A 25861-nucleotide genomic window follows, 5' to 3' on the forward strand; every position below is an offset into this window, starting at 1 on the left:
TGTAACTTGTAGTACTGAATGTGCATAAATTACATTCAATTACATTTTTATGAGGATTTATGGTACATAAGTAATGAGATTTTTAAAAACTGAACAGTACTTTCCTATTACAAAAATAGAAAAGCACATACGAAACAGTTTATATTTTCCCATGTTCGGTTGTCTTTGAAAGTCTAAAATATGTAGACATAATATGATGGAAGCAATATGTGGTATTATTTTTTCTGCGCTGCACTACTCTTCTATAGAAGTGTTAAAGAAACTTCTGAAATGTTCAAAGAATTTAAAATGTTATTTCCACTATGAAGTCTGTTCATGATTTGGGCAATATATGTCTTCCCTTTATTTGCACTATAGAAGAAAAACAGAAGAGCAAAACAATAGACCCGTCAAGTCTGCTGTGACAGAAGAGATGCCCACCATTTTGGTCTTCACCTTAAGTCCACTCTCCCTCCCCTTCCCCTCAAGCCTGCCCCTCTAGCTTGATGCCCCCACCCAACATGCCTGCTCACCCATCAGCTTCTGCAGCTCTATCTGGCTGGTTGGAAGAGCTTTCTAACAAGATTTAAGGCATGCAGGGAATCCAACATTACCAGGCAACAGAACTATTCTGCAAGAAGGAAATGTATGCCTAGATAGACATGCCTAGCTATGTCTACAAAGAGATTCTGTATTCTCAGAGAAGAGCATTGGCTCGACATGGGGAACAAAACTCCAGAAGACTGTGCCGTTCCCAGATAAAACATTTTGCCTGGAAGAGTAGAAGTGTTCCAAATAAGTTCCCAATCACATTGAAACACATTTGAGTAATATCTCAGCCACGAGATGATTAATAGTCTGCTGGGGATTTAGGACACAGCAAGATCTTCTCCCTGAAAGCTCAAAGCTATAACTACACTTTGTTACAGTTATAGCATTTTTTTGTATGCATCAGGAGGCACATAAGCTTATTTGTATTTTTATTCCATATTTGTATGTGATCTTGCACACTTTTGTTAGGCAGGCAACTACTATTGCATTAATTCTGTCTGTTGAGGGAAAAAACATGGAAAATCATGTAAAGAATTTTTTAAGTCAATTTTAGGAAAAATTCTATGAGACTGAAACAACAACATACCAATTTCACTTCTTATTTTCAGAGTCATACAATATGTTTTGCATATTGTCATGATTTAGGAGACATGCCATCTAGGAGAAAGCAAGATCCACAGATCAAAGACTTGGCAGACAACTTTGTAGATTATTTCATTATGTAACCATCCTTCTAAGCTAACCCCAAAAGCAAAAGAGCTGCTACAGATGGCTTCTGATGGAAATTTTTTCCTCATCATAATTGTAAAACAGATTAGAACAAATGACAGCTTAAAGAATATCCAGCCAGACCTGTATTTCTTTCAAATAAAATTAGAAGTATAATCATTATGGGTTTATCCAAATGCTTCCTTCATCCCAACACCTTGCATACACAAAAAAGTTAGCTGTGATTGTTTCCCACACAGCTGATATACAGGATGCTTCAGTATGAAATTATTCAGTCAGAACTAGTACTTAAATCTGTCTCAGACTCACTTTGTTCCTCCAATCTCTCTTACATATGATTTAAATACAAAAATGAAAGCCAGTTTTTTACTGAAGCTAAAAAAATACAGAAGAGCAACATAAAACAGTGTAAAAGTTTTAGTTTCACAGAGAGGCAAAGGTAAAGCATTTGATTTCCTATGAACCACAATATTATATCTTCTATATTCTGGGTCAAAATATAGGAAATAAATATTATATTTTCATAACCTTTCACACTCTGTCACCAAACTTCAACCACCATCACTAAAAAGACAGATGGTTCACACAGTAGCATGTGACTGTTTCTGTTGAGATAGCAAGGAGTTAAATAGAGCTACAAGAAGTAGGAAAAATATTATGTATGCCACCTATTTACTCACCATTTTCTGATCCATTATACCAACTGTTATCACAAGAAATTACACCCATAAACTGCTAAAAGTTCACTCTCTATTGCCAGCCATGTAGGAGTTTACTACAATCAACACAGTAAATGTTTGCAACAGACCAGTATATATTTTAAATTAAAATTATCTCATCAACCATTACTAAGAGGACCTTAATTTAAAAGAATCTATTAGAGTAGTTACTGATATGTAAGAAGACTCAATCTCTTTTATCTATTTAGCTGTAATGCTGGAAATAGAGAGACAAAGTATGGCAGAATTATTTCACACCTATCAGTTTATCATGGTGTCAGTTATCATCCAAAAGAAGTGAAAAAAGACCAGAATTATTCCAAAATGAAAGTCTAGCCAAAAGGAACATATGACACACTGATTAGTCCATAAATATTCCAGTAAAGCTTCCACTTTGGCAAAGCCATTTATACTAATATGGTATAATCCTTTTCCTACTTAGCACAAAAAAAATGTAAGCACATAGTTATAAGTAGACAAAACTGTGAAAAGTGTTCATGATTTCCTTGACAGAGAATATAATGAGTCTTTTTCATCATTGTGTTATTTGCTACTCTTTCTTTGTTGTACTGAGATCAGATGTCAAGAAAAATTATTATAGAATATTTATTAGAATATTATCCAAGCAGACACTAGTGACTAGACACCCTAAATGCCTGCATGTGTAACTCAAAAATAACTTCCCTCTCTTAAACTTAGTTGGTAAAAAAAAAGGCAACAGAAAATCAGGACTAACATTTTACAAGAAAGCAAGCCTCCCTTCCACCAGAGTTGCCCTTGGTTGCTATTCTGTTCATGTGCTGTGTAACCATATTTCTTTCTTCCCTGTCTCTCATTGTTAATTTACATAAAATCATAACAGACTTGAGCTCCTGCAGACTCCAAACAAAGATATTGGACAGTAAAAGTTTCTTACGTTCACTGAAATACTTAATTCTAAAAAGATGGCTTCAGGATACAAATAATACTTTAATTTCAAACACTATTACAGATTTTTTCTCAATACAAATTTCAATTCTTATATAAACCCACCTATGTAGTGTCAAACTTACATAATGGAATTATATTTCGGTAAAACAGCAGGACTAGTGATATCTATGTATTTGATTAAACCTAGTGATATCTATGTATTTTCAAAAAAGTCCATGGGAGGTAAACATCATTCCCTTATAGAGATGGGGAAGCTGTAGAGCACAGAGAGCACAGAACTTGCCAGGGTGACTTAAAGAACATCAGCAAGAAGAACGTGTGTTTCTTGACCACAGGTAAATCAAAAGAATCTTACTCCTACCTGAATTACAGTCACCTGTAAGCAATTCACCGTTTAAAAACACTTTCTATCCCTGGGTGACAGCACAGATACCCCCCAAGTCTTAAGTACCACGTTCAGATTTTGCTGTGGTGATCCCCATATCCCACCTCTGTCTTCTGTTGTGCTCTCTGCAGAAGATAATACTGTAGCCTGAGATATCCTCAGGCAGGTGGGTCTTTTGACTTTTTCCAGGCAAAATTAGGCTGCTTAGCAAAAACTGTACATTTTTCCAGATTAACTTGTTTTGACTGAAACAGGTTAGGACATGCTCAATGGACTAGCATAGCAGAGAAGCAGTAATCACAGGGATATACTGCAGAGAGGGAAGAAATTATAAACACCTGGGGGACAATAACCTCTTCAGTGGTACCATAAGAACCAAAAAAGGTGTAGTAAACAAAACAGAATCTGCAGTCCAGCTTGAAGGAAAGATATGTATTTTTCTAACCAGAGAATTTACCTAGTTAGCACTGCACTAAGTGAACTCTGAACCATTGGTAAGTGAATGCTCACTGTGAGAAAGACCAACCAGTCGAACTTGAGGAATGACAAGAGCACAGGTTGAAGGCAAATTACAACTTTAAAGGAGAGGAGAAAAAGAGGTTGATTTACTTCTTGTCCAAGCACTTAGAGCAGCCTCTCACAAGCAGTAAGAGTGAATGCATATCAAAAAACCAAGGCACTATTTAGCAGGTCAGCTAGTGTCCCAAATTAACTCTATGTAATAACAATATAACCATAACACAACTCAGTTTAGAATAATGTATAATTTTCTCTGCATATCTCTTGTAACTGTGAATTACACAAGAAGTACAAGCAGTGTCCCCTTATAAATAAAGTCAGCTGCAATTATAAAATGACCAAATAACTGTCAGCCCTAATTGCAATACTCCTCAGTGATGAAGACTGCTAAAAATTAAGAAATGATACCTTCTTGCAGCTCAAAAGACAGCCTGTACAAGCCTAAAATTAGCACAAACCCCTCCTCCAAGGTATTTTATCTGTTCCTTTAAAAAAATTCACATCAACCTGAATACAAATTAAATGCTGCTTCTCTTCTTTTTCCTCTTTTAAACAAAATCTGCATTTCAAAGGAAATAGACAACTTTATGTTGGATAATGAGACAGTATCTGCCTACTCTTCCTTTTGTGTTTCAAATCTCTCCTTTTCAATTTTGTATCTTAAGACACCTAGTTTGGCTGGTAAGAACTGGGTTGTGTGAATAAGCACATATTAAATACAATCAGAAGGTCTATTTTTTAATTTGTATATTACTTCAGGATGATACCTATATCTATATCATGGAATAGCTGAAGCTAGAAGTGACTTCTGGAGATCATCTAGTCCAACTCCCTCTGCTCAAAGCAGAGTCCACTAAAGCAAGTTGCTCAATATCTATATATAGAGAAAAGGGTGTTGCTATTACATATGCTTTCATACTACAGCAGCAGGCTCATTCTGTGGTTATATTAAGATCCCATACAGCAGTGTGCACAAAAGCTCCATAAGAAATAAGTCCCATGTTTCCCATGCAAATAAAAATTATGCAACAAATGTATACAACACTATATTTAAAAAAGGTGACTACAATCACAGATATGCCTAGCCTTCATAGAATATCTATTTCACCATAACTACCAGAACAGAAGCAAGACTGGAGATAAATTAAATTATATTGTCATAGCAAGCTACCTAATCACTGCATTGTAAGAGTAGGTAGTGAACAAAAAGATAACTAAAGAAATATTAGGCAACTACTAATTTTTGTCTTGTAACTTCAGCCTAACTGGATATATCAGTCACTAAGAGATATTTAATCTATTTTATAAATAGTGACATGAAGTTTAGTATCATCATAGTATTTTAGACAGACTTAATCCTTCAGTAAGATACAATTTATAGATGTATAGACATTTTGTCTAGATATTCTTGCAAATAGCACTCTATAGGTTCTAGGTCCTCAGGCTATAATCCTCTGTAAATATTTCGGCATCAACAAGAAAGCAAATCCTGAAGTTGCATGAATTATCCCAAGTAGAGCACCACTGTTTAGCTTCAGAATTACACTATCTACAATGATGGTACTCCAAGTTCAATAAACTTCAGTGCTGTTCCTTACCACACTCACACTTTCAGAGAAAATTACACTGACTTCCTTGGGGATTGGATTTTTTATCTGAAAAACATAGTAGCCTAGAAAATGTTGTCTCTCAGACTATCCTAATTGGTTGTCATTACTTTAGAAGCCTGGTTATATTCAAGAGCAAATATGGTCATTTTAAGCATAAGCTTAAATGACCATGCTTTATAAAAACATATACTCTAAACCAAAAATGAATCAAAGGCACGTCCTTGTAAATGCTAGCAAAAGTCATGAAAAGGTTAAGACTAATTCATGTATTTTAAGAACCAAAAGACTCTCCAAACCCTTTAAAAATAGAATTTAAGCAAGTGGAAATTAGAAAGGAAGAGAGATTAGCATATTTGAGAATTGTGCATTTCTACATAGGTAGATGCTTATTTACATAGATAACACAGCAGAAATACAAATGAAAATGTTCTATCTCTCCCAAACACCAGTTTCTACTTTATGTTATTTTTTAAAAGCTTAGATATAGGAAAAGACAAACAGACTTGAAATATGAATTCTGTATAAAACCTGACAATTAGTAAAAAACTCCATCATAAACCAGTCACAAAGAATGAATATGTGTATGTTATCCTAGCAGTATCCTGCATCTTCCAAAAAGAAAATCACTGCAAGTTTGAAGCATAGTTGCACAATCTTCAATTTAAAGGGTCTTATTGCTGGAGGAAGATTTTATATGACTGCAGTGTCTGGAGTTTCACTGAAATTTTGCCTGGATACAAAGTAAGGAAAGTCCCAGGAATTTGCTTTGTTGGATTTGTTCTGTGGGAGGAATGAGCAAGTAAAGAACTCTGGATTCAGGTCTCAAGAAAAGCCTCCTGAGCCAGATAATGCAATGTCATTGCAAACATCAATTTGTTTCAGTGAGAATGAAAATTATTTATTTTCAAAGAAACAGACAGACAGATACTGCATTACCAATCAACAAGAGTTATTTTCTCAGGCATGAAATGTGTAGGTTTAAAGCATCGAAGCTCGTAAGAGAAATAGGAAAAGTTTCACTGCTTTCAGTAAACATAAAAAACTATGGTATCAAAACAAATTCAGATAATTAACATCTTGAAAACAGATCACAGTAGCTTACATTTTAAGATCTAGTTTAGAATTCTGATATTCCACATAAAGGCTGACTAAGGGAGTCAGACTGGTATATCTGCATTTGGACTTAAACTCCCATTTTTAGTTTCACCATTTTCTTTCACACAGATTTCCAACATATTTTTACTATTTCTGTCTCTATAAATCAAGTATCATTGACCCACTTGCCGCATATTCTACAGATACAATATAACAGGAATAATCATTTTAAAAACCAACTTTTTTGAGAGATCCAACTGCATGTTAATAATGTTCTCTACTGAAGGGGCCAGAAAAAAAGAAAGAACCTGTTAAGATTCTCATTCTTTAAAAGAAATGAAAAAAAAAGAAAGCTACTGAAGGTTTCCTCTTCGTGTGTTTTTCCTTAAATTAGTGTTAGGGAATGTTGGAGCTGGGTGGAGGGAGGGGGTATTGTCTCCCCTTCCCCCCCTTGTTTTTTTTTGTTGGAGAATGCTATTGTACAATAAAAATGTCTTTTCAGTAATTTGTCATGTGCTTTAAAATCATTCCTTTGAATATAACCTTTTGTTGAAATCAGGCAGAAGAACACATCCCTTTCTGCAGAAAGGCACAAGTTATATTTCTAGTACACACTGACAAATTGTATTACAAGAGCATTAACACAGTTGAAAGATGAAGATATCTGATGCACTTAAGTCATACCTTGTGGTATAAAAATTTGAACTAGTACACATTACTACTTTTGGATTCTTAGGTTTAAATTTAGTATCTCAAGATCCTTCTAAAATGGGTATCATTTGACAAATGCTAAACTTTCACAAAACTTTTACAAAACTTTTACAAAACTATTTTCATTTACTCACTTTGTGTGTACATATGTATTGAAGGGAAGAAGGCAAAAAATGCATTTTAAGCATATTTTGACTTAGAACTTAAAATTGTGTCTTCTTTTCACCCACTCCAACATCCCATATGAAGCGGCAGTGCTATCATAACCCTTATTTCCAAATAATTTCATATTATTGAGAGTCTTGCATAAATACAGACTGCAAGGTTGGACTTTTATGACTGCCCTACATACTTCAGTAAGTCTAAATGAAGTTTACAAACCTACTTCTTTACAGAAAAGGGTCCCTCTGCTTTAAGTGCTCAGATCTTTCAACTACTTCTCGTCTCCTGAAGTGCAGAGACCATGCTGCTAATGCCTACATTTGTGCATATAAATCTCTAATCTGTCAATCCAGTTCCTCGTGAATGGTCTATTTAGGTTGGGTTTAAAGCAGTGGGAAGTCGACCTACACGAGAGAGTTCCCTTGTAAAATGACCGGAGGTCAGTGTTATTATCTCTGTAGGCTACCAATGGTGCATTTGTTCCACCCTATGTATGAGTCATTCATTTATAATAAGCTCCACTGCACTTTGAAAGTGCTGGGAGGGATGGGTACAGAAGCTTATCTTCTGTCAATTGGATGAAGCGTAAAACAACTCAAAAAAGCGATGTCCTCAGTATTTAACTGTTCAACTAGAAGATGATTAACTTTGTTATAAATAAATTAGAGACCTTACATCCAAATCCCAGTATAAGTAAGTGGTAATCCCACTTCCCATTCAGACTGCCACTTAGCTATATACTGCCTCCATTTTTGAAGTTCTCATTGTTTATAAATACCTGCTGAAGATGTGTACTGTCAACTTCCCATCAAAAGCAAAAATAGTTACAAAAGCTAGTTTAAGCAATTAAAGTACAACCACATTATTGAGATGCCATTCTAGACCCCAGAATTTATCTTTCACACATAGAATTTAAATAACGCAATTGAAAAAATATCAATATTCAACTGAAAGTTACGTACAGATTTAGGTTCAAATTTTCCAGATGCAAAACCTCCATATGGTTTGAACAGAGTGAAACATTCTGTTTTATAGGTTTCTTGAGGGAGTGAGAGAGGAAGGTGAAAGGAAAACACAATAAAACAAAACCATTTCAGCATTCCTGCAATCGCTGACATCTGTAAATGTCTGTGGGATTCATGCAAAAAAGTATTTTCCTACCCAACATATTTGTACAATGTATTTACACACTATTATAATTCATAGTTATTTATAAGTGTTAATACAGAAGTGTCATTTAAATGTTTCATACACTTCTTATAATGCACTCTTGTCAATCTTGGAATCCTTAGACGATTTAGCTGCTGCTGTTTTTTCTTAACTTATTCCACGTCCCTGAGGCCTCTCCTTAAAAGCCTTTCTACCTGTTCTCTTTATAAGATGTGGCATTTTTAGAGGGTAGATCATAGAACTAAAGAGAAGTTAGTTAAAGCTTTCTTAATACAAGAGACAAAGGTGTCAAGAGGGATAAATTTCTTTAGCTTTGTCTTGAAAAGATACAGAACAATACAACTTGTCATCTTGACAATTCTTCTAGGCTTTGTTTACTATCCTTGCGACATTCATGGAAAATGAGATCACCAATCAGACAAGGTCAGAATATCATGCTATCCAAATGCTGGATAAAATATAGCACAGAGCATGCAAAGGGAGTGTCATACATCATTACGGAGGAGCTCAGATTACTGTAGGCATATAGTACCATGCTTCAGTAGTACTTGGATTTGATGCAACATCTACCACTTTGACAGACCACCCCAAAATAACTACATTTACAATTTATTTGAATCAGAAAACATTTTTAATCCCTTTAATAATGTTCTGGAGCCATGAACAAAATGCGTAATCATTTTCTGCAATTTTTTCCACTGCACAATACAACATTTCTGAAACATATTCATATCCTTTCCTTGTTATGTGATGTCTACTTTCAAGTACCAAACATCGAGTCATTTGCAAATCTGAAACAGCAGAATACAAAAAAAGGGGCAGAAAGGTCAAAATAGGCCAGACATCTTTACAGGCCTGTCTTCTCACTGACAGATTTCCCAAAACACACTGTGCTTCTTGTTAAGAAAATGTCACAAGTTTCTTTATTGTCTTCTTCCAAGGTGTTAAATAGCTCTGTACTATTTGATAACCTGTCATCACCCAACAAATGTTAGCAATAAGAAAAAATGTGCTAGCTTTCCATGACAGCATAATAAAACATACTCAAGAGCTTTTCCCTAAGTTCACTGCTTGATAAAACTACAATAAAAAGCACAACTGTACTGAGGTATTTCAGTATTTCTCCAGAGGAAAAAAAAAAAACCAGAAACCAAACTGTAATGCACTTAAAATGTCACCCTGGTCTAACTGATCAATCAAGTGTGTTTCTGTACAAACACACAACACACTTGCCACACACGCAACTGTTTGAATTGCACAGACCTACCCGGTAAACTGTAACAACTCTGGGGGGAAAAAATACATTATTACAATGTAACATCTTCTTTCTTCTTTTATTCCATGGTGAAAAACTTCATTTTTTAAATAAAAATTAGACAATAAAACCACAGCTCATTTTTCTAACACGAGAAAGGTGTGACAGGCAGATAGCAAAGGTGCAACAAGCCTCTTCTAGGATCTCCTGCTAGCAGGGCAGGAACAATCCCTGTCATTTGTCAGCAAAGATGCAAGTATGTGATCTGCCTACACTACTATGCTGCCTGTTCACTGCTCTTTCACCACCATGCCATGCCCTTACTGTTTTAAGAGAATAGCACCAATGTCTTTTAACATTTTTATATAACCTGCCAAAAGCAGAAGTTTAAATAGCCATTAAGTGCACCATACAATTCACAAACACTTTTAAATCAGTATTGTATCTGACAGTCTTTCTACCATAGAACCAGTAAAAAGGGAGAAGAAAAGATTAATTTCTAATTAATTCAATCTTCCTGTATTAATGATTAAAAACATTCATGTATATGAATAGCGTTTGCAAATCTATTTTGCTGTTCATGTTCTCAGAATAAAAATGTTGAAAGTACCGCATACAGTTACACCCACTTCCTTACAATAACTACTTTCAAGTGTATTATAAAGTGAATTTGCATAATGTTGGACCCAGGAATAATGAGGACAAATAAGTCTTTCCCTGAAGATGATGACCTACTTACTTGCCATTTAAGGAATAAAATTCCTCAATCTGCAATAATTTTAAACCCTTATTAAACCTAGAAAACATGAAAATCAGATGATTTCCCCTACAGATGGATATTACTTTGAATGAAGTACATGTTGTGATTTTCTGCACCACTATTATAATTTAACAAAAAAAAATGTATTTCCACAATACAGCTACATTATTTTAATTCTCCTGGTTTCAGTTTATTTAATGGGAGGGCTGAAATTAAAAGGAAAAAAATAAAGCAACAAAGTTACCAACCAAATATCTTCTTCTTTTTTTCAACACTAATTTGTTATTCAAATGTATTATTTAACTATAGATTAACTTTAAAATATTCAGTTATGAAACATATTTAATTAATCTTTGAAGAAAATAAGCAATTAAAAGGGGATTATTTTCTGTATCATGACCCCACCAAAAATGTGGGTTATAACTATTGTAGGAGCTGTGTATGACACAAAATGAAACACGACTTTGGATGAGGAAATTGTGCAGCAGGAACAGCTGAACTGTCATGCAGATACCTTCAATGATAAATACTGGTAGGAAAATAGAACACTAAATAATATATGAGCAGAACAGATCTCCAGTGGAAAGATGTTGAAGACTTTCTCAGAGACACCAGTGGTGCTGAGCCAATGATCTTAAAGTGGCAAAGACAGGTTTGGTAATGTCTTCATTGATTTAAGTAGTTACGCATCAGCTCTCTTTGTCTCAATTCTTCTTTACAGCTATAAATCCTAACCTTTCAAAAATCTCACACAAAAAACTGCAATTCCTCCCTTGCTGATGGCCCTTTAGGAGCTTTAGACCTGCCACCTGGTAAGTGAATAAAGATATCCTCAGATATCACTCAACAATATGGTCCAGATCCAAACAAAAATTAACAACTGCAGCCAGACTGAGCTCTGCCTGCTGTGTCTGTCCATACCTCCCAGGAGCATTCCTGCCACCCAGAAGCAAGCTTGGTTAATTCTCCTTTGAACAAGCTGCATGGACCAGGCTAGAGATGTGTTCAGGGCTATATATTGTATTCTCAGGCTAAACTGAAAGAATTCCAAATATTAGGAAGAGCAACACATCAGAATCCATGTAATAATAAAGCCTGATTTAAGTGGACATAAGTTGAAAAAAATTATATAGTGGTAACTACTGTTTAACCAATAATTTGTTGTTTACTAGGGCTAACAGGGTGGTCATATTTACATAAAACAAAATTAAGTCTATTTCCTTCCCAAAGGTGTTCAAAATTCAGTTAGTAACAACACAGATTAATGTTTTACATAAACCATAAAACTGCAGAGATTTCACTCCTAATATGAAACTGCTTTAAAATTTGACTCTGGACTACTAACTCTGGAAAATTTCTTTGGAGGGTGCAGTTCAAATCCCAAGTGCTGTAACTCGGTTTTCTTTTCATAGCATGGTTTATTGTGGATATTGAAATTTCATTTACTTTGGATACAATAAATATCACCTCTGTGAGGAAAAAAAATCATACCCATCTGTATAATATGAAGTTACAGGCTGCAAACTTACATTTGTTGGGACCCATAGATTTTACAACTTAAAGCAAGTAGAACACTAGATATACTGGAGAAAAGATCTTTGTTCATAACTCAGTCTCCTGGTTCACACATCAAAGGAAAAAATACCTTCACAGACTTAATTATGGCAATCCTTTAGTTTCTAAATGCATAAGCTGAAAACACCTTTCTGAAACAAGAAATCCCTTTTATGCATACATACACCAGCATCAAAACAGTACAAGGCTGAATAGTTATTTCTAAAATAATAGTCTTATTTCATTTCAGTGTAGTGGATCCTGCTGGTGTTCCTGTATGGGCAACTGCTCAGATTGAACATGAACTCAAAATACGTCTTTACATTTCCCATACACATCAAATACATATGTCAACATTCAAGAAATATGGCTATGATTTCCCCTTTTACTTTACACCCCAAGTAACTGTTAACTTGTATAAAATGAAGATGCAACCCAATTTTAAAATACACTGCAGGAAATAGCCTTTAGACCTATTGCAGTGACTTCAGAAGTGACTTCAGAAAAGAGGTTCAAATACTTTCCTGTCACTATCTCAGTACTGAGACCTCTGTCTGTATAGTTCTGTGGTGACTCTGTGTGCTTACACTCTTCAGGCCACTGAAATAGCTAAAAACATTTGATAAGACTAAGATTACAATGCAAGCTTGTAAATCGTATTGTTTAGTGAATATTACGGAAGAAATGTCAAAACCAGTTACCTTTTTGACTTGTTAACCTGACACTATACCCCAAACTGACTTTAAGCGGAACTTTTTATGGAAACTCAATGAGGAGATCTGTTTAAAATTCATAGCACAAAACTAGCTCTTTAACACTACACCCTTTCAGAAGCATTTTTGTCTGTTGTGCATAGAGAGTTATTCTAATATACAGTCAGTGCTAAACAGCAATTAAATCATTAATGTCTGATTAAATATCCCAAATTAGTGTTACAAAATAAAACCTGCAATTTCTGTTTTAGGATAGATCACGTTTCTGTGCTCGGATAGCTTTCCAATTCTTTACAGGCACTCAAAAGTGGAAAACAGTCATAGCTCTCACTTCCAGCTCAATGCTTTCCTTACAGCTCAGGGAGTGTGTGGAGAAGAGGATGCTTACATCCCTGTCTGTGTGCCTCAAAGACAGTTGCCTTCCTCTCAGCACAGTAACCTCATCTACCTAAGCACATTTTTACATCTTCTTCAATATTACAGTAATGGAGAAACTCCCAGGTAGGTCACTTGAAAAAGCACGATCTTGCCTTACAGATGGGTATAAAGCTTGTTTAAAGTCAGTATTCTTTACTTCAGTGGGCTTTGAATAATGCTCCGGTGTAGTCAAGCAAAACTCTTTACAGTGGCTGAATGTATTTTATTACTGCATTAAAGGTCAATGCAAGTACATTTTGTCTTTGTCACTTAACTAGAGCTGTATTTGATCTAACTCTGCAGTTGTCTCCCACAAGAGGGGAAAAGGACCATACATTTAAACAGACTATTACAGCCTGTATTGTACTAAGAATTAATTAGGTTAATGAAACGTATTTTAATAAGATAAAATTAGGATTCTGATCTCAACTGCAAAGTTATAAGTTTTGTACACATTTTCTGACTTATGTGAGCTATTGAAATTTCCTAACAGCAATTCATGCAGCTGAGCTTTGGGAACGAATATTGTATTTAGGAAATCAAAATTTCAAATACACTTTCATGTTATATATTTCCCTCTGCATATTGAGTGCAAAGTTATTGAAAGATGAGAAAAAAATATGTACAAGGTTTGAGCAAACTGAGTGGTGAGTGACCTGGGAAAACTAAGGATTTAGAAAGACTAGTTCGATGCTTATTTTCAAGCATATTTACTGCTAATTTTCCTTCGTCTCAGTTGTACGTTTTGTCTTTACTGTCTGACTAGTGTTGCTCCAATGATGATTGTCCTTCTACTAGATGTTACTTAATCAACTGCTTTCTAGATGACAAAAATTCACACTTGATTAGGCTGCATAGCTCCATTGGTATTTCAAAAGTTTCCAGGAAGGGATTATGTTTGTGTTTAAATACCTCTAAATAAAGAGTTCTGCAGTCTGAATATCCTTGGATTTTGAAGAGTGTTCACTGAAGCAGATAAAGCTAAGTTAAAGAAGCATTTAGTGCTTCGGCATGCCAGCTTCAATAAATATCTGTTGGGTATGTGTGTGTGTGAGTGTGTGTGTGTATGAGTGCACGCCCACGCACGTGTTTCTCCCTATAGCTGTAGTGTATGTCTGTAAATAGTGTAGAGTATGCAGACTTAAGGTCTAAAGGCAGCATTTGCATTTCTGAGACTGGAGTTGAGACTGCTATGCCATTATCCTCAAAGCCAGTGTTGGCACAATTCAGTCATTAATGACAATTTTGCATCCTTTCTCTGTCAAAGAGGGTTACTTAATCTTCGGCTAGTTACGCTCAGCATTGGTTTAGTCTGCTCAGTATTCAGGAGGTCAAATTTCAAACAGCACAGTGATCAGACTTGATTACCTCCTTAAAAAGTGGACCAGATACAAGTGGCCAAAACAGCAAGCTTCAAAAGAGACAACTTTTTCTGCAAATCCACACTGAGGATCAATGAGAACCTCAGCAGAATTCTGCATTAACAAAAACCTGGGGTACAGGGACAGACAACCAATATGATCCTTTCCTCCCTGCCTATCATAAGAGCTCTAACAGTGGTAATGATCTTTTAATAAGAGAAAAAGGAAATTATTTGGATTCTAATTATTTCTACAAGAGACAGAATTTTGTCAGCAGCATCATTCAGTGATAAGGCCAAGCACAACACTTTCCATAAAGCCCTGATGCCTGTTCTGCTAAGGCAAAAACATTTAAGCTGAACAAAACAGTAAGCAGCAAGAACTGAGAAACCAGAACTAGTGTCTTGAAAAGGACATACCCTTTATGTTTCACAGTATCACACAAAGTAAGTAATAGGGTTTACGTAAGTTTTTTTCTAGCAGTTATCTAGCAGTTATTCCAGACCTGAAGGTTTACTTACCTCTGGGGAATCCAGCTGGTAAGACAAGCATGAGACTGGAAGGATGACTGATGTGATCCAACACAGCAACTTTCAGGAATATGAACTTACTTAATTTTCACTTATTTCAGTGTCCCATGTTCAAACATAACTGTGTTTTCAATACTCAAAAAAACAAATACTTGATATTTACAAACAGATAACAATACATCAGTGTAGTACAAAGTACTGTAAACAATGTTTGGCTTTTAGCTCTGTTTATTTGTCAGTTCTCAAGACCTTTAGAGAACAGAGGGATTCCTGTCATCACAGCACATTTATACACTAATGCTTTTGTATCAACACAAACACTGAATCACAAAGCTCTTTCTTCTATTTCCCCAAACACAAATACCCAGAAACTTCAGTTCACCTATTTCTTAGCTAGTTCAGCTCTAATCATATAACCCCTATGGTTATCTCAGCCCCCTTAACCTTTTCATAGATGAATATAATAACAAAATCAAATAATCTATAAGAATTCCAGCAATAAGTATTACATCTGTCTTCTTATTTCTTATATGATCAGGATTATTTTCATCTATTTAGCAGACCAATAATCTGATCAAGTCTCATGAACTCTGATTCTATTAAATGCTTTTACCTTATCTTTTACTACATGAAAGAAATCTCGATCTGTCTGGCAGATCGAGAAAGAAATTTTAATTCATTCTGTCTTTTTAGCCAAAAATCAAAACATTCATTATCTTGCCCTCTCATGGGTGCCACTTCAATCATGATACCACTATTCCTACTAAATTTTACAAAGCTATCCCTATCCTGCTGTAGCTTTATTGTTTAAATAACAGTGGCTCAACATACTTTCCAGCAGCGATGTGAGCTTGCCGGCTAAGAAACCTGGAATGTTCCAGCTACTTCAGGCTAATGATCTCTCAAATGCACACTAATACGTTTGATAGAAGTCTCCCAGCATGTGTGCACAGAATGCTTAACATAAGAATGACAGCACTGTGGGCAGGGCAAATCGCTGACACCATTTCAGACTGAGTTAGATGCTGGAGGCACAAATTAAAACTGTGAGTTTTCATTTCAGTGGGCTTTGACAGATGGAAGGCTGCATCAAAACTCTAATTGTTTAAACCATTAGCTCATTTTTTCACCTGCACTATCTTGGGAAAGAGCTCAGCTTGAAGCCTGAAACAATTGCTCACATACAGAATTCAGGAGTGTACATTCTATAAAGAAATTAGTTTTCTTTTTGAAATAGTCAAACAGTCTGTTTATTTGGCTGCAGCATTTGTAAACTTATCTTTATTTTCACGTATTCCTCTCAGTTCCAAAATTTCAAAAACTAGCCTTTCAGCCTTCCCACGGAATCAATCAATCAGGGACCGCTACCTTGGCTACTGGGAACAAGAAATTTGTATTGCAATTCACAGTGCATTATGATGATCCCCATTTATCGCCAGTCCTTGTAAATGCCACTGCACATGCAGCTCTAAATTATGCCTGCTGGTCTCTTGACTTTCAGTTGCCTACAAAAAGAAAACTCTGTGTAAGGAGCTGTAAAATAAATAAAAAAAATAATTATCTCTACTTCACAAACTCTTGAAATGCCCTTCCCAGTCATTGCACCACCACCACCCCCCCCTCCGCTTAGGGCTAAAATACATTTTTCACTAAGCCAGCATCAACGCAGGACAATTTGTCATTTCATGTTACTCTCAGTAGCAATTGACTCCTACTGTTGTTTTTAGAGTGAAGCACCTGTTATGGGCTCAGCAATTCCAAGTACTTGAACGGCCTTGTAATATGGAGCTCACACTGCAAAAACAAACTGGAAAAACGGAGTAGGAACAGTAAATGCTGTGCATTTACAAACAGTTTAGCATGAATCACTGCTAATAAGACAACAAAGGGCAGTGGGATTTTAAGGACATGAGCTTTGTGAATGGCAGTAGGCAGGAGTCATTTTGGGCTTAGAAAGCATAAGTAGAAAAGAAGAAGAAAACACCGGGCCAAGAATACCATTTAGGGGCTGGAGCATCTGCCATATACAGAGAAGCTCGAAGAGTTAGGACTGTTCAGCCTGGAGAGAAGGTTCAGAGGGATATTACCCATGTTTATAAATACCCATTGGGATGCAATGAAGAAGAGTGAATTAGGCTCTTCTCAGGCATGCCCATGGACTAAACAAGGGGGAACAGGCACAAATTAAAAAACAGGAAATAGAAACTCTCTTACTGCCAGGCAATCAAACACTGAAAGAGGTTGCCCAGAGAGGTTGTGGTTTTCATGCGTGGAGATACTCAAAACCCAACTGGATGTGATTCTGGACAACCTGGCCTAGCTGACCCTACTTGAGTAGGAGGGTTGTATTAGAAGATCTAAGTGGGTTCCTTCCAATGTAAACAATTCACTGATTCTTTGGTAGATTTGTAAGAAACAGGTAGATGGCCACACAGAATAGTGACACTAGTGGAGAGAAAGAGGCAAAATACCACATAAAGATTTTTCAGAGGGTAAGTTAAAGAGAGGCAAAAAAAACCCCAAAACAAACACGACTTATGTAAGGACTTGAAAGTTAAATCCAATAGCAAAGGTTAACACAGTAGAGAAATTCAAAACACAACATAAACCAATTTATTGCCATTGAACAAAATAAGTAAACCTCTGGTGCAACATTTTTACCCTGGAAGTACTTGAGTCATTCTTGCACACTATTTTCTTAGGCCAGATTCTGATAGTATTTCAAATAGCATGTAGCACTTAAATCGACATAGAGCTGTTAGTAGGAGATTGATCAACAAATGCAATGGTTATAATAATGCTTTAGTTCAAGTGAGTTAATTGGTGATGTCAAGATTGGAGGCAGCCTGGGATGCAATCATCATGAAGTTTGTAGTCCTGAGGGATATGGGTCAGGTGAAGAGTGAATCAGGACCCTAAATTTTTGGAAAGCAAAATTCTAGCTCTTCCAGAAGTTAGTCAACAGGACCTGCTGGGAAGCTGCTCTGAAGGGAGCAGAACAGAGCTGGCAGATCTTTAAGGACATGTTCCATAAAGTACAAGAGCGCTAGATCACCAGGTGTAAGAAATCAAGAGAGGAAGGCAAGAGACCAGCATAGATGAGTGGAGACCTCTTCATCAAACTAAAGGGTAAAAAGGAAATGCACAGGCAGTGGAAGCAGGGACATCTGCCCTGGGAAGAGTAAAGGGACATAGCCCAATAAGGAGAGGACTGACGTATTCAACAACTTTTTTCCTCAGTCTTCAATGGCAACCACTCTCCCCACACCTCTTGAGTGAACAGACTGCAAGAGAGGGACTGGGAAAGCAAAGCCCCTCCAACTGTAAGTAAAGATCAGGAACCTGAACATGCATAGGTCTATGGGACCTGATGAGAAGTATCCCGGAGTTCAGAGGGAATTGGCTGTCATAGTTGCCATGATATTTGAAAAGTCATAGAAGACAGATGAAGTCTCAGGTGACCGGAAAAAGGAAAACATTGCATCCGTTTTTTAAAAAGGTAGAAAGGAGGACCCTGAGAGCTACCAACCTGCCAGCCTCACCTCTGTGCCTGGAAAATTATGGAACAAATCCTCCTAGAAGCTATTCTAAGGCACGTAAAGGATAGGGAGGTGATTCATGACACACAGAACAGCTTTACTGGGCCTTTTACAGAGTCTCCCCAAAAAACCTTCTCTCTAAATTGGATAGATATGGATTTGGTGGGTGAAGCATTCAGTAGATGATAAACCAGTTGTCAAAAACCCCAAAATTTTGGCAGTGACATCAACCACAGAGACATCTATTAGTAGACTCAGCCTGTTTCTTCCAATGTTGCTGCCTTTAACTAGAAGTGTGGAGGAGAATATAACTTGTGTCCCAAATTCCCTTACCAAACATCCCAAGGCCATGAAGTCCATTTTGATCATCCTCAACTGCATGCTGCCCCTTCATTGTTCCCTACATGGAAGATCAGTAACGGGTAGTAGTCTCAGGGCTGCAACAGGCTAGGAAGTTTTCTGGTGGTATCCTTACCCAGGCCACAGGGAGACAGCAGACCTTCCTATGGGTTGGACCCAGTCAGCATATTGGACCCTCTGTCCCCTTAGAAGGGAGTCATCTACAACTCAAGAAGCATAAGCTCAAACAAAACTATGAATGAAGCTGGACAAAGAAATTTGCGTTTTAAATCTACTTCCAAGGAATTTCACAAACATCATCAACTACAGGGCCAATTTTACCTCAATACTCATGTTCACAGTGTAAGCCAACCAGGCAATTGACAAGAATCCAAGAAAGAAAGCCCTCAGTCTGTTTCAACACGGTGCCAGCAGACAAGCAGGAGTGCATGATGGCAGTGATTTAGTAACTACTGCAACCAAAAATGGCAATTTATTTACTGATCCTATAGTTGTCCCAATTATGAGTATTTTAACATATTGAAATTACACACATTTATGTCAAACAGGGTAAGCATTCAAGAGCTCTCTTGTGTTTTATCTTGCAAAACAGACCTCTGGAGAGATCTCATTCAATTAAATTATATGTAAAATCACTGGTGCATATTTTGCTGCTCACAGTCATGTTTTTGTGACTTGCTCCATTAATATAACTAATATAAATCGCCGTCTGGGATGTAGGTAGCGATCTACGAGTGTTCCTGTGCAAGCTAAAACCACTTTAGTTCATCAGATTTGCACCACTTTGACAAATTAGCCATTCTCAAAAATGTTCATCTTCAACTAAGCATTTGTTGTCTACACCTGTATTAGAGGGCAGTGGTATAATAGCTGAAATTAGCTTTAGAGGTACTTCACTGACCAAACAAACTAGAACAATACTTTATCAGGAGCTATCTTCAACTACAGACCACAGACTTCCAAAAGGAAAAAAAATAATTTTCACTCTATGCTGGTATTAAAATATTTTTCCCAATCATTCTACGTACAAAAGAGTAGCCACAAAAGTTGTACAGAATTTTATGTCAGACTGATCTTACTCTCCAAGAATAATGGGCAGAGACTCTAGAACTTGTTTTTTTTCTCAGATCAGGTCTAGGCAAAATGAAATCAAAACATCAAAGGCTCATTGAGGAGAAAACACAAGCAAAAGCCTTGTATTGGATGCTTTATCTTTTTTTTTTTTCTCCATAGCTCCATTTCCCATTCAGAACTTCTACATTTACAGGCTACCATCTGTCCTTGGAATAAAATAAAAGCTTCTAAAATAAAATTGAGATTAGTTACGTTACAAGTAAGAAGATGTACCGCAATGTACCTTTTTCATCTTATAAACTGCTCTATGAAAGACTAAAATAATAGAAAAGTTACTAAATTACCTACATCTTTTATTGTTGTATCAGCCACTGTCTAATATGTTGATGCAACTTCCAAGTAAAACTTCTCCATTGTGTATCAGATGCAAATATGTGTGCAAACAAAAGATACTTCTGTGCTTCAAAGTCTCCCCACTAACAAAGTAGATGGATGCCTGCTGTCATTCGCAGTTTACCACAAATCACCTCAAAAAGTTCTGTCGCTAAACAGCAAAAACACAAAACAAAGGTGGATACTGGGAGAATCCTTTAAAAAAAATGTCATCTGAGATACCACAGAAGGTTAAGGTTGGAAGGGACCACGGTGGGTCATTTGGTACAACCTCCCTGCTCATGCAGAGTCACCCTAGAGCACATTGCTCAGGATTGCATCCCGATAGTTCTTGAATATCTCCAGTCAAGGAGACTCCACCACCTTTCTAGGCAACCTGTTCCAGTGTACAGTCACACAGCAAAGAAGTTCTTCCTCATATTCAGGCGGAACTTCCTGTGCATCAGTTTCTGCCCATTGCCTCTTGTCCTACTGCTTGGTAACACTGAAAAGAGCCCTCCATTCGGAGGTCCCCTCTCAGTTGTCTTTCTTAAGGCTGAACAGCTCCAGCTCCCTCAGCCTTTCCACATAAGAGAGATGCTCCAGTCCCTTAAGCATCCCCGTTGCCCTCCACTGGAACTCTCTTGTACTATCTTGTACTGAGGAGCACAGACCTGGACACAGCACTCCAGATGTGGCCTCAGTAGGGCTGAGTAGATAGACAGGATCACCTCCCTTGACCTGCTGGCAATGCATTTCCTAATGTATCCCAGGATACCATTGGCTTTCTTGGCCACAAGGACACATTGTTGGCTCACGGACAGACCCCAGGTCCTTCCCCACAAAGCTGCTTTCAGCAGGTCAGCCCCCCAGCCCATACTGGTGCCTGAGGTTATTCTCCCCCAGGTGCAGGACCCTGTACTTTGTTGAATTTCAGGCAGTTCTTCTCTGCCCATCTCTTCAACCTGTTGAGGTCCTTCTGAAGGGCTGCACAGCCCTCTGGGGTATCGGCCACTCCTCCCAGCTTTGTGTCATCAGCAAACTTGGTGAGGAGGCATCTGCCCTTCCATCCAAGTCACTGATGAATAAGTTAAACAATACTAGACCCAGTACTGAACCTTGGGGGACATCACAACTGACAGACCTCCAACCAGACCCTGTGCCACTGATAATGATCCTCTGGGACCTGCTGTTCAGCCCATTCTTAATCCACCTCACTGTTACTCATCCAGTCCACACTTTTTGAGTTTGCCTATCTATGAGGATATTGTGAGAGACAGTGTCAAAAGCCTTCCTGAAGTTGAGGTAGACAATATCCACTGCTTTTTGCTTATCCATCCAGGTACTTGTTTTGTTGCAGAAGGTAATCAGGTTGCTCAAGTATATGACTTACTTTCAGTGAATCCACATTGACTACTCCTTATCACCTTCTTGTCATCCATGTGGACAGAGACAGCTTTCAGAGTGAGGCACTCCACCACCTTTTCAGGGATTTAGTTGAGGCTGATTGGTCGGTAGTTCCCTGTGTCCTCCTTCTTGCCCCTTTTGAAGACAGGGGTAAAATCTGTTTTCTTCCAGCCCTCAGGCACCTCCCTTGATCACCTGATCAACCTTTCAAAAATTATTGTGACCGGCCTAGCTATGGTGTTAGCCAGCTCTCTTAGTATTTATGGATACATCCTGTCAGAGCCAGTGGATGTGTGGGTGGTCAGGGTGCTCTCTAAGTGAATGCTCCATGACCAAGAGAAAGTCTTCCTTACAATATTCCTTCACTCTGGTCTCCTGGGTCAGAGATTGATGAGGGCTGGTCTTGTCAGTGAAGACAGCAACAAAGGCATTCAGTAACTCTGCCTTTTCCATGTCCTCTGTTAGCATGGTCCCCACTCCATTAATTCCAGATGGGCCTTGGCCTTCCTTGCCTCATTTCTCCTTACTCTAACAACCTTTCTATTCTCATTCCAAGTGGTCTGATCCTGCTTTCATCTCCTGTATATTTCCTGCTTATGTTTGCGTAATGACACGAGTTCTTTATTCATCCACACAGGTCTCTTGCCCACTTAGTCTGAATTTTTGCTCATCAGGATGCATTGTTCTTGAGCCTTGAGAATGTGACCCTTTAATATTAACCAGCTCTCCTTGACACCTCTTCCCTGTAGGACCTGTTCCCCCAGGATTCTTCGAAGAAGACCAATAAAGTGGCTAAAGTTAGTTCTCCTTAAATCCATGGTTGCAATCTTACTTGCTGCCCTGCTTCCTTCTTGCCCAATGCTGAATTCCACAATCTCATGGTCACTGCAGGCAAGGTTGTCCTCAGATTTTACATCTCCAACAAGGCCTTCCGTGTTAGTATAAGGTCAAGTATCACACCATTCCTTGCAGGATCCTCCACTACCTGCCATACTCATATAAACCTCATCCACTGAGGTGCTGAGATGCAGTGAAAGGATTTTGTTTTTTTAAAAGGTTAACTCAACTCCCTGCATCACTTTGAAAGTTTCAGTTAGCAAATACAATTGACTTCACATTACAAAACACAGAAAACCAAAGCCATCCTGAAAAGACAACATTCTGCTTATGTTCAGCTCTGCTGACAATTTGACCAAGTTTATATTTAGTTATTTGCTAAATATGGCAAAGCTGCTTTCCAAGAAAAATATATTACCTTCCTAAAAAAGAATGAAAAACATAAGGTAACATGACTGTAAAGTATATGTTAAGTAATTTAAAACTTAAGGTATCATTGTGTTTTGTAATACAATAAAATATTAATTTGTAGCCTTCTTACACTGATTTCAAGAGACTAATAAAATCTTAAGGTAAACTTTAAATCCATAACAGCTTATATACCCCTTCTGTGGATTGCATAAACTTGTGAGCAACTCTGAGAGATACTCCTATAAATCCTGCCCTGCCTTAAAAGCTGGACTAGTTTTCTTGTACTATTCCTTCTTTGTTGGGCAGACACAAACCACTGAATAACCTTTCCAATTATTTACCACAGTAGCTTTGGTAGCTAAATAAAAATTATACCAGGATACTGTGGTACGAGGCCCTCATGCTTTGCTTCAAAGGCAATTTGGTTATCATGAAACACATTCTCTGCACCTCCGTTTGGCGTTTCTAAGAATGATGAGATTTCATTGCAGAAGTGCAACCCTTAGCAGTGAGGCAGAGCTAATAGGAAATGTTCCCTTCTTTTCTTATACTGACATTGTTATACCCTGGATTTTCGTGCCGACAAAAGCAATCAACTTTGTTTTATTTACCCGCAATGGAACAGTCAATACCATATTGTCCCATTTCCAATTCCACTTATGTCAAGAGAAGTTAGAGCAGTGAATCAGTAATTTCACTCTTTAAATGTACAGAAGAAATTGTTATGTGTTAAAATCAAGGGTTAGCATCCGCATTTACAAAGATTACATTATTAAAACAATACAGAACAATGCTACTTAGATTTAATCCCATTTTCAGTACAATCTTCACGAATAAAGAATAATTATTGAAGTTAAAAGGCCTAAATTATTGTAGAAATACATTTTCAGGATGTTTAGACAAAAATACTACCTTGAGCATTTTCAGAAAAATTTGCAATGGATGCAACTCCCATGATATTTATGAACAGTCAGCACCAAAATGTGTAATTCCACCTGACACACCAAAGCTCCCAAATCATTGCTGCTTCCCTCCAGGCACCATAGAGAGATTTTTATCAGCTGACAATTATCTCACCTATCCTTTAGGCTTTCAGGATTACAGTGGACAGGGCATCAGTAGAGCCACTGGGATTTGTATCAAGAATGTTTTGAAAGAAATTCAGTGTCCAGCTAAAAATTAAATACCCAAACTGAATGAAATGTTGAATGTTGACATAGCTTGGTGCTGTTGAAGAAAGATTTTAAAGTTATTGACAGTTTTACTCTCTTCTGACCACAAAACCTGAAAAAACACATAGTATACATCAGATTTTAGCCAGTGTAAACTTTGTTATAAACACAGAATTAGAGTTTAACTATGCTTGACATGTATCCTCAAACATGATTCCTTTGTCCTGAAAGAGTAAACCACTTGGTTTTAATTTTCAATATTTTATTATAGGTTGAGGTTTAAAAATAAAATATAAACAGATGCTTCTGAGAACAGGCTAAGAAGAGAAGCATTTAATCTATAGATGAGATTGAAAGCAGCTAGGTAACCTAAATGAGAGGGGAAAAACAGGACTTACCTTTGAACACTGTTTATGATTCTGGCACCAAGCAAGTGACCCATTGTTCTGAAAGATAAAGGAAAAGTAAATAAATATTAATATTTCTTTCAGACTAGATATGTCCACCCTACTGTGTTAAAATAGAAAACCCCATCCGGTTCTTCTTAGAGAATGATGTTGTGCCACAACACAAGTACCAATGCTGACTCCTACTCCCTTGTGTGGAGTAAAAGGCTCAGGCGAGTGTAAAGAGATCAGAAAAAAGTTAGGAATGCATTTCACCAGATAAGTTTGGTGGAAAACTGACCAGTCATCTTTTAGTCCATCTTTGTAAAGAGTTATTGTCTAGAATTGCTAAGAAGCAGACAAAAGGTAACACGTGCATTTAAGAAATTGATATGGATTGGTAGTGATTCATGAACAGAAAAGTCCATTAGTCACATTTCAATACTGCATGATACTTAAAATAAATTACCGAGGAAAGATAATGAACAACCCTGAAGTAATGGAAAATTCAATTAAATGAGACATGAGTTTACCAAAGACATCTGTGCCAGTTTTATTTTATATTTTTGATAATAAAGTGCATTTCCCAGATAAGGAAGCACTATAGCTCTCATTTATCTTGACTGCAGTAAAACAACCAATACAGTATAACATGCAAAATAATAATTTAAGCTAAAGGAAAAGAAAACATGACGAGAACAGAAAGATAAATACAAAACTGGCACAGGGACAAACAGCAACTTGCTGTTCTCCTAGAGGAGCTTCTGAAGAGTCAATTTCGGAAACAATATTTCCAGTTTAAAAAAAAACACAGTTCAGAAAAGAGAAACATATGTTTGTGATGCTAAGAGGTAAGACAAAATAATGATTCACTTTCTGTACAGGGGAAGATCGAAACAACATCAGGAAGAACTGAGTGACTCTTTAGACTGAACATGAGAAATAAGGTACAAACTCTGAAACACAGAGTGCATGTTCATGTACTTTGGACCTCATATATATTTCTTCCAAAATGTATAAGTTCATACTCTGGAAATAGAACGGATAAAGATTCTGGTAAATTTGTTGTTCAGAATCTGACTACAATTGAGTCAGATAGAGTAATAGGACATCCTTTCATATCAATTAGGCAAGGTATTCCCACAGGGATGA

General features: G+C 37.1%; 1 protein-coding gene across 1 annotated transcript in view; it reads right to left on the reverse strand.

Annotated features, from left to right (window-relative positions):
* Positions 1–25861, reverse strand: part of ANOS1 (anosmin 1) — a 136394-nt gene that overhangs the window by 85319 nt on the left and 25214 nt on the right. Inside the window, exon 2 of the mRNA XM_027750797.2 lies at positions 24722–24769. Coding sequence (XP_027606598.2) covers positions 24722–24769 — 48 coding nt within the window. The remainder of the gene's footprint in view (positions 1–24721; positions 24770–25861) is intronic.

This window comes from Pipra filicauda, unplaced genomic scaffold (assembly GCF_003945595.2).
Source record: "Pipra filicauda isolate LSUMZ 115617 unplaced genomic scaffold, ASM394559v2 scaffold627_size207744_pilon, whole genome shotgun sequence".
In the NCBI taxonomy this organism is placed as follows: Eukaryota; Metazoa; Chordata; class Aves; order Passeriformes; family Pipridae; genus Pipra; species Pipra filicauda.